This window comes from Hyla sarda, chromosome 6, assembly GCF_029499605.1.
Source record: "Hyla sarda isolate aHylSar1 chromosome 6, aHylSar1.hap1, whole genome shotgun sequence".
NCBI classification, from domain to species: domain Eukaryota; kingdom Metazoa; phylum Chordata; class Amphibia; order Anura; family Hylidae; genus Hyla; species Hyla sarda.
Genome location: NC_079194.1, coordinates 238,826,589 through 238,841,708, shown reverse-complemented (window position 1 = coordinate 238,841,708; position 15,120 = coordinate 238,826,589). Strand labels below are relative to the sequence as shown.

The window sequence follows — 15,120 nt, the reverse complement described above, 5'->3', positions numbered from 1 at the left end:
CCCAAAAATATACAAAATTTTTTAACCAATATATTTTACAAATATACATACAATGGTATTTTCTAAATTATAGGAAAAGTTTTTGCTAACAACAGGTACACTTTAAGTTCCTCCCTTATTCTCACTAATACCTGTCCATGAAAAGCCCACCAACCTCTTTCCCCATAATATCATTTTCATTGCCCTCTCTTGAGTTGTCCATCTTTAAGCTGGTATTGTTGTCATATAAAATAAAAGCAATGAGCCCCTCACACAACTGATTTTTATTTATACCCTCTTACCCATCAATCAGTAAGTCATTGAGCTGCATGGATAACAATGGCACTAAGGCCTGACATCCTTTCTACAACTTAGTCATAAATAATTTTGTAAACAAATTCTTCAATCAGATCATATATGGTGCAATGTTCTTTGCTGATTCAAGAACTAGATAAACTATGCTGTTAACATATTTGTGCATAAATTATGTATACCATTTAGAAAGACTTTTAATAGTTCTATATGAAGGGGCTCTATGTAGCGCTATACAGGCTTTGCAGTATTGAGTTTGCCAATGAATACCCCCAACTGGTTGCAGTCTTGACCTCCATTTGAAATACTGTTCATATTTAATAGGGTCTTTGTCCAGTTCCAGCAGGTAGTCAGCAAGGTCTTTTGCACTAGGAAAATCATCAACATGAATAAAAGAATCGGAAGGAATTAATTTTTCATAATTTTCTCTAGGTGGGCCAAGAACTACCGGCACAGTTCCAGACTCTAGGGCATTCCTCCAGAGTTTTTCTGTGATGTAGTCTCTATGTATAGAGTTCTCAAATGATAAGTAGAATTTATAGTTTGATAAGACTTCATTGAAGTTGTTCATCGATAACCTATTGTGTTGTCGGCCATAAACATCTATGGGTATGTGATCCTTTAGTTCATTATAATACTGAACCCGTCTAGAACTAGGATTCCAGTTACTTACAGCCCATGCTACCAATTTTGACTTATCTGGGATAGTAAAGTTTTGAGATACATTCTTCTTCTGCAACCAACCATAAGGAGTGAAGATATCAGAGTCACTTCTGTAGGTCATGGTGAGGTTGATGAGGTTGTCCATAAAGTGCAAGTTTGGAGAATGGCTTGGAGATTCCAAGTTAAACCACACCCAGTACTGTCCTTCAGGTCTTGGGGTCTGTGGCATTTGACTTTCTGAGCTGCAAACATCTCTGTGGTGGAAAATGACAGCATTTGCATTCGAGTACCAGCTGCGGTTGTCTGTGAAAAAGCACCGAGGGTCATTAAAGGGTTTTGGACACTCATTTAATGGAAAATGGTCCCCAAAAGGCCATGTCCATAGCAGCACAATCAAATCTGCTTCTATTTCTGGTGAAAGAAGCTGACTAGAACAATAGGGTACTAGAGAGCCATGTTCCTCAAACTTACTATATGCAGATAGTAGGAACACTATTAAAGCTAACATGGGGAATGCTAGGAAATATTTATGGTTAGATGTAAGTTGTAATGCAGGCATCATTTTCACATCTGAAATAAAATAGCAATTTTATTAGTTCATTTTATTAACTAGTTGTTTTTAGCAAGCATAAAACTATCTGATACATAATTTCGATAAAGTTTTTTTTTTATTACAGCTTTATGATAGGTGAGATTTACATAGCATTATATATGCAGTGGCCCGCTACATGGTCCTTTAGGGCAAGAATGTTGGTGGTAGGATTTCTGCCTTGTTGCCAATGTGTTTTGCAGATGTTGTATTGTTTTGTGCCATTTATATGAAATAATCTTATGCAGCTACAATATACTGATGACACTTTGTCATCTGGCTGTGAGAGAGGTAGCCCATACATTCATACAAGAACATTACATCGCATTGTGGAACATTGTGAACAGGCCCCCCCCAGCCCAGCATCTCCCTCCCCAAAGAGACAGGATCCTGTAAGTCTAGCTTACATTGAGGAAGGGCGATCCATCTCCAATCTTCATTAGTTAGGCCTCCCTGCCTGGGATCATTTAGGGTACCATTACTACTACAGAGATAATGTAGATAATCCTGGAGCTTTACAACAAGTCAACCTAAGGGATTATCAAGGAGGGCATAAAAAGAAAATTTGAGGATAGGTTGCATAAGGGCTTCATATCTGGAACCTTCCAGGTCTTCAGGCCAGGTCTAGAGATGTTGTAGCTGTTACATCATGGAATGACCTTAAGACATGCATCACACAGTGGGCAATGCAGCTCAGAATTAATGAGTACATTTATTTAATATTAAATCCGCTGGGAGCCAACCAATGTAAATCCCTCAGTAGAGATATTTAGGACTAATCCATTCACCTCAGAATGACTAGAGGAGAACATACTGTAGCATGTTTTATAAAAACCAATTTTACTATATACATAATATAATTCTACAGAATGTCTCTCATGTTTCAAAAGTCTGATTATCCCATCCATAGCGGGTTATTGATGCAACACAGGGGCAGACTGACACATTGGGCACTGACCAAAGACCTTAACCATGGAAGGAAGGGAGGCACAGGTGCTCATGAGCACCATTTTTAACTGTAAGGGATAACGCTGCCTGTCGGTGTAAGCAGCATAACTTATGGCCTTATGGCCTCCTGAAAGGAGACTGTGAACTCAGTGTAGGCGCGATGATGTCACCCATCAGAACCTGCACTGTGGAGGAGGAAACATGCAGCCAGGCTGTATTGCGGTGGAGATTGCTGAATTGGACATAAGGTAATAGTTGTAGTTTTTTCTATAATTTAATTTTATCCTGGCATTTGGGGGGTATACCTATCTGCCTAGCTTCCTGGCTACCTACTTGGATACCTACCTGATTAGCTTCCTGTGTATCTACCTACCTACTTAGCCTCCTGGCAACCTACATGGCTACCTATCTTCCTTTCTATCTAGCTACTTACATGCCAACTTATAATGCATACTATTTACTTACCTGTACGATATGAGAAAGAAAAAAAAACCTTAACACTTTTTCTTCACTCTGATTTTGGAGTGCTGTAGGATTTCTGCATTGTCCTAGCTGCTTGCTGCTGCCTATGACCTGGGCTGTGATTGGGCCTACCTGCACCTACACATCTTCTATCTTCTAAGTGGTTGTTTTGCTTCTACTTGCTGTTTGTATTTACTTACCTGGCTAACTATACAGCTACCTACCTACTCACCTACCTGTCTACCTACTTAACTAGCTATCTACATACCTGGCTACCTAACTACCTATGTACCTGCCTACATAGCTACTTAGCTACCAACCTACATAGCTACCTAACTAGCTACCTACCAGGTTATCTACCTATCTACTTAACAAGTTAGATACCTACCATAGCTAACTAGCTACTTACAACCAAAGAATAAGTTGGCCAGCACTATTAATTCCAAATTATTGTTAAAACCTGGCTTGCAGGTGCTGGCTGCTGGGCTAAATATACAGCAACAGGAGAATACAGCAGCAAACTGCTAGCACAAAGATATAGATGAAACATGAGTATATAGATAAAACATGAGTATATAGATAGAACATGAAAAGCTATACAGCTGTAATGCAATAAATGAAGATATGAAACTATGAAATTATGAGGTACTTAGTTTGCAAATTTGGCGTCAAAAAGCGTGGACCGTCCCACCACGGTAAGGTGACCTCATTCTGCCACTGTCCCTACACTGTGCATATGCCTCTGTGTGAACAGTACAGCAGGCATGAAAGGTCTGAAACATCCAAGGCACCTAATATACACCTAATAGAGGTGGGTGGGGTGCAGGAGCCAACATGGAGGTAGACACTCCCCCGTATGTGTAATACAACCAAAGAATAAGTTGGCCCGCACTATTAATTCCAAACTATTGTAAAAACCTGGCTTGCAGGTGCTGGCTGCTGGGCTAAATATACAGCAACAGGAGAATACAGCAGCACACTGCTAGCACAAAGATATAGATGAAACATGAGTATATAGATAAAACATGAGTATATAAATAGAACATGAAAAGCTATACAGCTGTAATGCAATAAGTGAAGATATGAAACTATGAAATTATGAGGTACTTAGCTTGCAAATTTGGTTTGCCAAATAGCGTGGACCGTCCCAACACGGTAAGGTGACCTCATTCTGGGACGGGCCCTACACTGTGAATAGGCCTCTGTGTGAACAGTTCAGAAGGCATGCAAGGTCTGAAACATCCAAGGCACCTAATATACACCTAACAGCATCTAATATACACCTATATAGCATATATATACTCATGTTTTATCTATATACTCATGTTTCATCTATATCTTTGTGCTAGCAGTGTGCTGCTGTATTCTCCTGTTGCTGTATATTTAGCCCAGCAACCTGCACCTGCAAGCCAGGTTTTTACAATAGTTTGGAATTAATAGTGCTGGCCAACTTATTCTTTGGTTGTATTACACATACGGGGGAGTGGCTACCTCCATGTTGGATCCTGCACCCCACCCACCTCTATTAGGTGTATATTAGGTGCCTTGGATGTTTCAGACCTTGCATGCCTGCTGTACTGTTCACACAGTTGCATATTCACAGTGTAGGGTCCGTCCCAGAATGAGGTCACCTTACCGTGGTGGGACGGTCCATGCTATTTGGCGCCAAATTTGCAAGCTAAGTACCTCATAATTTCATAGTTTCATATCTTCATTTATTGCATTACAGCTGTATAGCTTTTCATGTTCTATCTATATACTCATGTTTTATCTATATACTCATGTTTCATCTATATCTTTGTGCTAGCAGTGTGCTGCTGTATTCTCCTGTTGCTAACTAGCTACTTAGCTACCTACCTGGCTACCTACCTACTGACATATTTAGCTTCTGGGCGGTGGGGAGTGGATCGATCTACCTACTTAAGGATGTGTTTGCCTAGTAAAAGGTTTTATTTTACCTTCTGGCTGTCATTGACACCGGGACCAGTATTTTTCCAAACACTTTTTCATGTTTCCCCATTGTGAATGATAATTTAAAATAAATCTCACAGGTTGTTCCTCAGTATTCCTTACCTTTGACTGCAGCAATTCTCTCCCTGGAGTGTTGATTGCTCGTCTTTATGCTCTCTTTAGGCTTCGCTGGCTATAACCCCTCTCTGAGAGTCTTCTACGACGATCATTTGCCTGGATCTTGAAGAGTACATCAGATGAGCAAATCCTCCGTGCTCTAAGGTACTGTCCGGTAGGTATTGCATTGATGACATGCTGAGGATGTGATGAGGAGGATGAGTGTAGATAGGTGTTGGTTGAAGTTGGTTTCCTGTACATATCCGTCTGAATATATCCCATATTGTCCCGAAACAAGGATATATCTAGAAAATCAACACGATTTCGATTACAACTATAAGTAACATGAATATTTTTATTGTTGGTGTTGAGATGTGTGATGAAATCTGACAATTGAGTCTCATCTCCCTGCCAGATCATGAGGACATCGTCGATGTACCGTGCCCAAAATTGGAAACAATCCACCGCGAGGCCCCCATGATCCGACAGGAAGATGTCCCTCTCCCACAGCCCCAGGATCAAATTTGCATACAAGGGCGCACAGGCCGCCCCTGGAGCTGTAGGAAGAGCGACCCCTTAAATGAGAAGATATTGGGGGTTAAATTAAATTCAAGAAGTTCTACAATGAAGTCTGACATCTCCTTACCAACATTGCATGTCTGTAGGAAAAAACTTGTTGCTTCCAGACCATCCTTGTGTCTTATGTTCGTGTACAGTGATTCTATGTCACAAGTCACTAATAGTACATTTTCATCCAAATGGATAGTTTCTGTCCTCCTCAACATATCATTCGTATCACGAACATAAAATGGTAGACTTTCTACAATTGGTTTTAATTTTGCATCAATAAACTTTCCAATATTTTCCATCAAAATTATCATTGGGGCATCCGGGAGGTCTTGTTTGTTTTTTGTGGATCTTTGGCAAAAGATATAGAGTTGGTATTCTTGGGTAAAAAGTAAAGGGCAAAAAGTTGATAAAAGATCTTAATGATGTTCAGCAGAAAAGGATGTACTGAGTGTGAAGAGGTGCGAGCGGCACTGTGGGTATGTTGGATCGGTGAATCTGGGTTCTGCTTGATACTAGCTGTGGTGAAGTATGGGTGGTGCTCAGTTTTCAAAACATTTCCAGATATACAGTTGATAGAAGACAAAGGAAAAACGGCACTCACTAGGACTTCATTTCATTTCTTCATGCTTTATTGCAGGTAAAATACTCACATAAAAAGGAAGGAAGACATACAGTGGGGGGATTCAGGGCGACAAAGCTTCGTTTCGTACAAGAATTGTTCTTCCTCCGGCCATCTTACCCTTCTGCTTCTTTTATACAGGTGCTGTTACCTTTCCACCAATCCCTATTGTGTACACCCACATAGTGACGTGTCAGTGTTAAAACAGAGAGAGGGGGAGTGTCGATGGAAACTAGAGGCAGGCTGACAATTCTGTTCTATCATTTAGCCCAAGTACACCTGTAGCGTTTGTTCGTATAATCCATTGTGTTTCCCTATTCAACATTTTTTTTATCTAGACGTTCACCTCCTTTTAGAGTCACTACTTCCAGTCCTGCGAACTTCAAAATATTTGGATTATTATTATGTTTTTCCTTTATGTGGGACATTAACTTAGCGGAACCTTGTTTGCCGGTGCGAATGGAATAAAAATGCTCACGTATTCGCACACGCAGCTGTCTGCTGGTTTGTCCCACATAATAGTTTCCGCAGGGACAGAACAGAGCATAAATTACTCTTTCTGTTCTGCAGGTAATAAAATCCTGTACAGTATGTGTGATGGCACCTAATCTCAGGGTTTTTGCCTCCATATTGAATTCACAAAAATTACAGTGTTTACATTTCATGTTACCCTTCGGCATAAAATCTCCTAACCATGTCTTTCTTTTTTCTTTTTCTTGATTATTTTTTGTTCTCAATATTTGGCCTATTGTTCTAGTTCTTTTATATGTTATTCTTGGTTTCCCCATTGCTACTTCTTTTATATCATCATCAGATTCTAATATATACCAATTACGGCTTATCGCTCTCTCTATTATTTTATTCATAGGTGTATTATCTAGTACAAATGTAAATCTTTTTTCTTTTTTCTGTTGAACTTGTTTATTCGTTAATAGATCAATTCTCCTTCTACTGTCTGCTTTTTTTTCTTGCCTGTTTTACAATATTATTTGGATAAGATCTTGCTTTTAGCCATGTCTCTAATTCATCTGCCTGCTTGTAATAACTTTCTACTGTTGTATTGTCACGTTTCAGCCTGATAAATTGTCCATATGGTATGGAATTTTTTTACTGATTTCTGATGTGAACTTTGGTAGTGGAGCAGGGTGTTTTTAGCCACTGATTTTCTATATCCTTCTGATATAATCTGATTTTTCTCTATTTTTAGATTTACATCAAGAAATTCTAACATCTGGTTTCCATATTGATAAGTAAACTGCATATTAACAGTATTATTTTTGTTTAAATATGTTACAAATTCCTTGAACTGTATTTCAGTACCTGTCCATGTTATCAAAATATCATCGACAAAGCGATTATAGGATTTTATAAATTTGACATAAGGGTTGTTTTTAGTGTAGATATGAGTGTTTTCAAAGATGGACATAAATAAGTTTGCATATGTACAGGAGACCGGTGTCCCCATTGGGATCCCGGTCTCCTGTTTGTACCAGTTTTTACCTGATTTAAATGTATTAAATGTTAAAACAAACCTAAGGCCTTCACATACGAATTCAATCATTTTTGGAGATGTATTAGTAGTTTCCATAAATTTTCTGATAGCCTCTATACCCGCCTCATGCGGGATGCGGGTATAGAGAAGGTTGTACAAATGGCAACGAAACTCACAGGTGCAACATACTATCACAAACTACACACGACAAAGGTCGATGTCTGTTTCTTCTATGTCACCTATGATTGAATATGCAATCCCAGGAATTTTTGGAGGTGCAATAATCAGAAACGTAAGATGGACTCACAACTAAATGGCAACAAACAAAGATGGGGCCAACCAGGGACTTCTGGAGGGTCGGAAGGACAGCACTATGGTAATTAATCTGTCTAGTCATGTATTCTCTGATACAGATCTCTCAGTCTTAGCCAAACGTTTGACATTTTCACCTGCAGCATCTTTCAACCATTTCTCTGCAGTAAAAGATTAAATTTTTTTTGCCCATTCCCACATTTTCAAAAAATGGCATCATAAGGAGGAGATTGAATCTATATTTACTACACCTGAGGAAAGGGCAGCTTTGATGCATCTGGAGGAATTATTACCAGAACAAGAATCATCACTCGACTTACAAGTACCAGCTGTTATTAAAGGGGTATTCCAGGAAAAATCTTTTTTTTATATCAACTGGCTCCAGAAAGTGAAACAGATTTGTAAATTACTTCTATTAAAAAAATCTTAATCCTTCCAATAATTATCAGCTGCTGAAGTTGAATTGTTCTTTTCTGTCTGGCAACAGTGCTCTCTGCTGACATCTCTGCTTGTCTCTGGAACTGCACAGAGTAGAAGAGGTTTGCTATGGGGATTTGCTTCTACTCTGGTCAGTTCCAGAGACAGGTGTCATCAGAGAGCACATAGACAAGAACAACTCAACTTCAGCAGCTCATAAGTACTGAAAGAATTAAGATTTTTTTAATAAAAGTAATTTACAAATCAGTTTCCCTTTCTGGAGTCAGTATATATAAATATGTTTTTTTCCTAGATAATACCTTTAAACCCAAATCACTAAAATTTCCACCACTGTCTGTGTATCCAACTGTAGACATGTTTGTTCAACAGTGAAGAGTTAAAAAAATTGCACAAAAAAAAAAAAAAAATGATAACCTTACATCACAAGACAACAGTTTGGAGAAATTGAAAAAGTTGGAGGACGTAGTGTATAAACCAGCGGATAAAGGGGGTAATATTGTGGTGTGGCCCTGCAAATTGTATGAGGCGGAGGCTTTGAAACAGCTATGCAATGGTACATGTTATAAAAAAAACTTACATATAACCCCATTTCCTCCTATACACAGGCTCTAAATGACATCTATGCAAAAGCTAAAGCAACAGGAATCACTTCAGCAACGCTGGTTAAGGCATTGAAGGTTGATTACCCAGGAATACCAACTCTATATCTTTTGCCAAAGATCCACAAAAACCAAACAAGATCTCCCGGACGCCCCATTATTTCGGGCAATGGTAATTTGATGGAAAATATTGGAAAGTTTATTGATGCAAAATTAAAACCAATTATAGAAAGTCTGCCATCTTATGTTCATGATACGAATGATATGTTGAGGAGGACAGAAGGGATCCATTTGGATGAAAATGTACTATTAGTGACTTGTGACATAGAATCACTGTACACGAACATAAGACCCAAGGATGGTCTGGAAGCAACAAGTTTTTTCCTACAAACAAACAATATTGGTAAGGAGATGCCAGACTTCATTGTAGAACTTCTTGAATTTAATGTAACCCCCAATGTCTTCTGGTTTGAGGGGCCCTCTTCCTACAGCTCCAGAGGCTGCCTGTGCGCCCTCGTATGCAAATTTAATCCTGGGGCTGTGGGAGAGGGACATCTTCCTGTCGGATCATGGGGGCCTTGCAGAGGATCATGTCCTATTTTGGGCACGGTACATCGACGATGTCCTCATGATCTGGCAGGGAGATGAGACTCAATTGTCAGATTTCATCACACATCTCAACACCAACAATAAAAATACTCATGTTACTTATAGTTGTAATCGAAATCGTGTTGATTTTCTAGATATATCCTTGTTTCGGGACAATATGGGATATATTCAGACGGATATGTACAGGAAACCAACTTCAACCAACACCTATCTACACTCATCCTCATCACATCCTCAGCATGCCATCAATGCAATACCTACCGGACAGTACCTTAGAGCACGGAGGATTTGCTCATCTGATATACTCTTCAAGATCCAGGCAAATGATCTTCGTAGAAGACTCACAGAGAGTGGTTATAGCCAGCAAAGCCTAAAGAAAGTATAAAGTCGAGCAATCAACACTCCACAGAGAGAATTGGTACAGTCAAAGGTAAGGAATACAGAGGAACAACCTGTAAGATTTATTTCAAATTATCATTCACAATGGGGAAACATGAAAAGTGTTTGGAACAATACTGGTCTCTGTTAACTACATACATTGTGTTGAAGAATTCTGTGACACCAATGGCGACAGTGAAAGCCAGGAGGTCAAAAAACCTTAAAGGCCCTAAGAAAGGATGTACACCATGTGGGCATTGCGTTGCATGTCCCAATATTCAAAGGACTGACACTTTTTCCAATTCCTCAGGTACCAAAACATTTAACATTTGGAGTGTTATCAACTGTGAAACTAAAGCAGTGATTTATTATGCAACATGTCCTTGCCAAAAAAATCTATGTGGGAGTTACCACCAGAGCCCTAAAGTTAAGAGTGAGAGAACATGTCCGGAACATAAAGATGTCTGCATCTTCTGATAATATAGACAATTTGAAATCTGTACCACGTCGTTTTCGTAAATATCATAACAGTGACCCCTCATTATTAAAAGGTAGAGGCATCGATTGCGTTGAACGTGGGAGCAATATAGGCAAAATATTGTCCCAGAGGGAGAGCAAGTGGATCTGGACTTTGGATACCCTTTCCACTCGAGGGTTGAATGACATATTTCCCTTTTCCCCATTTCTTTGACCGTTTAGCCCTCCAGGAGGTTGTTTTTAATGTTTACTTTGATTTAAAAATGTTCTATTTTTCCTTATTTCCTCCAGAGCTGCCTCATTGAACGTTGCATGTGGCCTACATATCATCTGCTGAATATCTGATGCCATGGATGTCATCTAAATTGGACTCTTTTTGACTCATTCCACCCCCCCCCCCTTTTCTTTCATATATATGATTTTCTCACATATATCTTTTGTTATGATTTTGTTTTGATATGATGGGACGTGATACGTGCATGTAATGCACACAAATATGTATATATATATATATATATATATATAGTACTCTGGTTTCATAGGTTGGCCACCATAGGTGGAAATATATGTACTAATTACTCCTTATATTATTTAATTATTTGACTATTTATTTTGTCTTTCTCTGTCTTTCTTTTTCTTCTTCTCTCCACCCCCCCCCCTCGCTTCTCCCCCCCCCCTCATCCACCTCCCCTCCCTTGTTTCTGTTTCTTCTTTTTTTTTCTTTGTTTTTTTTTCTATATATGTGGGTTTACACTTTGCACATTGTATATATTTTGTATATACTTTATATATTCATGTCAGCACTTTAAGTTAATGCATTTATCACTGTTGATACATATGTGCAGTATGCTCATATGTATAAATAATAATAAAATTATATATATATATATATATATATATATATATATACATTTTTTTGTTTGAAAATATTTCTGCACTTTTTATCACTTGCACCTAATCACCTTATCACGGTATAAAGTATATATTCTTTGCACATGTTTTGTCTTTTTACACGTTATCTTATAATACAATCCAAAACTTTTTTTAATATATCTCTCAGTACCTAATCCTGACCATGTACATCTCATTTTTGTGTGTCTAGCACCTTTATTTATTTTTTTATAACACTTTTAATTTAGTTCACTAGTCTGAATTTCTCTCAAAGGGAGGGGGCGTGGCCTCACTGTGCAGGTCTCCGCCCCCTCCCTCAGTATGCTGTCTGCTCACCTCTCCCCTAGCATTAGCAAAACTACAACTCCCAGCTTGTCCTCACTGACAGTAGCGGGACACAAGCTGACAGTGGGAGGATTTTTCCTCCAGGTGTGAGCCCTGCGCTCAAAGCTGTCAATCAAGGTAGTGTGTCCATGACATAGGTGATGACGCATGGACACAGCAGGACTAGTATGTGTCCAAGCAGGCAGGGGGGGGGCAGTTGTTTGACAGTTTTTTTCAGTTTGAAATACTGAAAATTTTCTAATGAAAGCAATTGCAAAACCTATTGATATATACATGCTTTACAACATATCAAAAGTTTTTGCATCTGACCATTTAAGTTTATTACAAAACCTATAATTTACCAAACACTATTGTGCCACTATGATATTGTATGTATTTTATTTTATTGATAATGTGTGTATTTTATAGGAAAAGCGCCAGCCCTGGGGATTTTTAATATGCACAGAGCACTTTCAATGGTGCTACACTGCATAACACCATTGAAAGTGCTGTGTGCATATTAAAGTCCCGTATTTTGGCTAGTGTGCGGATCGCCGGCCTCCGTCCCTCCCTGCGTGCATCAGTACAGGGGCCAGGTTACCTGATTGGATCAGCTGATTGTTGGCATAGTCAGCTGACCAGCAATCTGACTCGTCGGTGGGAGTAGGCGTAGCCTGGAAACACCTGTATTCACATGTACCGATATAAGCTGGGCATCTGCAGGTGTTGTTTATACGGTAAATACTATTCATGCACGTTCATTGGTCGACAAAGGTTTGATCCCGAAACGCTGTGTTGGGGTGGTGTTACTCTGCACTCTGGAACACGCTGTTATTTCCCTCTCAAAGGGGTACTCCCGTGGAAAACTTTTTTTTTTTTTTAATCAACTGGTGCCAGAAATTTTAACAGATTTGTAAATTACTTCTATTAAAAAATCTTAATCCTTCCAGTACTTATTTGCTGCTGAATACTTAAGAGGAAATTGTTTTCTTTTTGGAACACAGAGCTCTCTGCTGACATCATGACCTCAGTGCCCTCTGCTGACATCTATGTCCATTTTAAGAACTGTCCAGAGTAGGAGAAAATCCCCATAGCAAACATATGCTGCTCTGGACATTTCCTAAAATGGACAGAGATGTCAGCAGAGAGCACTGTGGTAATGATGTCAGCAGAGAGCTCTGTGTTCCAAAAAGAAAACCATTTCCTCTGTTTAACTTTCTGGCACCAGTTGATAAAAAAAAAAAGTTTTCCACGGGAGTACCCCTTTAAGTATGTCTTGGTACAGGATTATTGTTCTGTATCTTGATTCAATGTAGCATAGGTATATGCACGAGTCAGATGTTGATTTTATATGCTTACAATTTTTGAGGTACTATACCAAGGTTCAATGTAACACCTTCGGTTTTTATCTCTTCCCCGACTCTTGTGGAATACCTCCATGTGTTTTTTAAAATGTAAAAAATCAAATATATTTTTGTACCTTTATATAATGACTCCATTGGTTCTTTAGTGGTACTACTTATTAGGAGACCTACTAACCTACCCACTTTTACTGTGCTGGGCACCAAGGGGGGCATTATTACAGTTTGGGGGCCTATAGATGGGGCATTTGTGAAGAGATGGGATTGGCACTAAAAAAAAAAAAAAAGCTAGAAGCTAAAAAAAAAAATTTGTCCTGCAGATGCTGAAGAGATGCGGAAGACATCAGTAAAGAGAAAACAGGAAAGAGTATGTAAAACAAAACAAAAATACAAAACTAGAGAGTCTGAAACTAATGCCAACATTTTCAATCAAAAACTGGAAAAAAAGATGGCAGCAATGCAAGCGGAAATAAAAGATACTAAACGTGATAACTGTATGCGCAATAAGCAGGATTATGACAATGGAATGGTTTTTACCTGGAATACCAAACACATCACTAGAAGGAATAGAAGAGCACAAATAAGACGCACTCAAAAACGCACTACTTCAGAATTCTGGAAAACAGAATCTGAAACCAGTTGTTCGGACGAGAATACCAGAAAATCCATGAACCAACTTCAACTCTTGGGTCAACTCCCTTTAGGAAACTGATCAGATGGGGCAGGAATAAGTCAAAGAGGAACATTGAGGAACAGAATGAAAAAACGCAAGGAAGTCACTTGGCGTCAGGAGCCAAACTAAATAACGTTATTAATTTAACAGAAGTCCATTTATCTGAGGATCGTATCACCTTACTTTCGAGAGGACTAAACTTTGGACTCTGCGACCCTTTTGATTATACACAATTTGAGATAGACCTGTATAAATCGATCCAAAAGATGAACTTGTCTAAGTTTTTCTAAAAAAAATTTAAAAAAAACAGTGAACACAAGAACAGAAGGGGCAAGAGAGGGGGAATCCCAGTAATTATTGGCCCATTGTGATTCAGCACAGTTAGCATGTTTTCAGCCAAAGAAAATGCCTTAGTTAAAATGTTAGCTACCTTTGTTAATGATACACCTGATGAGAGCCAGTTAAAAAAAGAGGACGTTATTCCCTTTAAAGATGGGAAGCAGTCTAGGTTCTCCTCTCCCATAGTATCAGGCAGTTCGTTAGATCTGTTTAAGGAGGCTGTTTGCAGGGAGGTAAAATCCCTAGTTTATCCCGTAACGAGGAGTAACCTATCCCCTAGTGAAGAAAGATCGCTCAAATGGTTAACTTCACGCAAGGATCTCAGAGTATGTAGAGCCGATAAGGGTGGCAGTGTTGTGGTATTAACTAAAGAATATTAAAATTTTGAAGCATCTAGGCAATTACAAAATAAAGAAGTATATACCCATTTATCAGTTAATCCTACACATAACACTGTCACAGAACTTCGGTCATTTCTCAGATCCCAAACAGGGAAAGACATCCTTTCTGTTAAAACATCTGAAAGGCTTATCACTGAACATCCTAAATTTCCAAAATGGTACTTTCTCCCTAAAATACATAAGTCGCAAATCTACACAAAGGGATTTAGAAAAAGTACAGCCCACAATACTCTATTAGAATTTAACAGCTCTCATCCATACCATGTCAAAAAAAGTGTACCGTACTCCCAATTCCTTAGGGTAAAAAGAATTTTGGGTAGGGTGGATAGCTCTCTCCTCCTTTTGGGCTCCGTTCGTGCATGTTTTGTGTGTGCGGTGGAAGACTAGAATTGGGGTTAGTATTTGAATCCGTTGTAGCCTCCGTGTAAGTAGGTGGAAAATGGGGAAAAAGAAAGTTGGGAAATGGATGGGGGGCTTGCTTAATGTGAGGGGCTTGCAGGATGCGGGTAAACATTCGATATTGAGAAATTTACTGAGGTCAGAAGGCCTGGAAATAGCATTCCTCCAAGAAACACATTATTTACCACACATAAGTTTGACCTTACAAACAAAAATTT

The 15,120-nt window shown here is 38.9% G+C and overlaps 1 protein-coding gene across 1 annotated transcript; it reads right to left on the bottom strand.

Moving 5' to 3' along the window:
- Positions 1-463: 463 nt before the first annotated feature.
- Positions 464-1,516, bottom strand: LOC130277486 (3-galactosyl-N-acetylglucosaminide 4-alpha-L-fucosyltransferase FUT3-like). Its single transcript, XM_056528161.1, has one exon. The coding sequence runs from the start codon at positions 1,514-1,516 to the stop codon at positions 464-466; it is 1,053 nt and encodes a 350-aa protein (XP_056384136.1).
- Positions 1,517-15,120: the final 13,604 nt, after the last annotated feature.

Bases quoted from the DNA above. Each gene is read 5' to 3' on its own strand.
- LOC130277486 (XM_056528161.1), bottom strand. From the start codon at position 1,516: ATGATGCCTGCATTACAACTTACATCTAACCATAAATATTTCCTAGCA.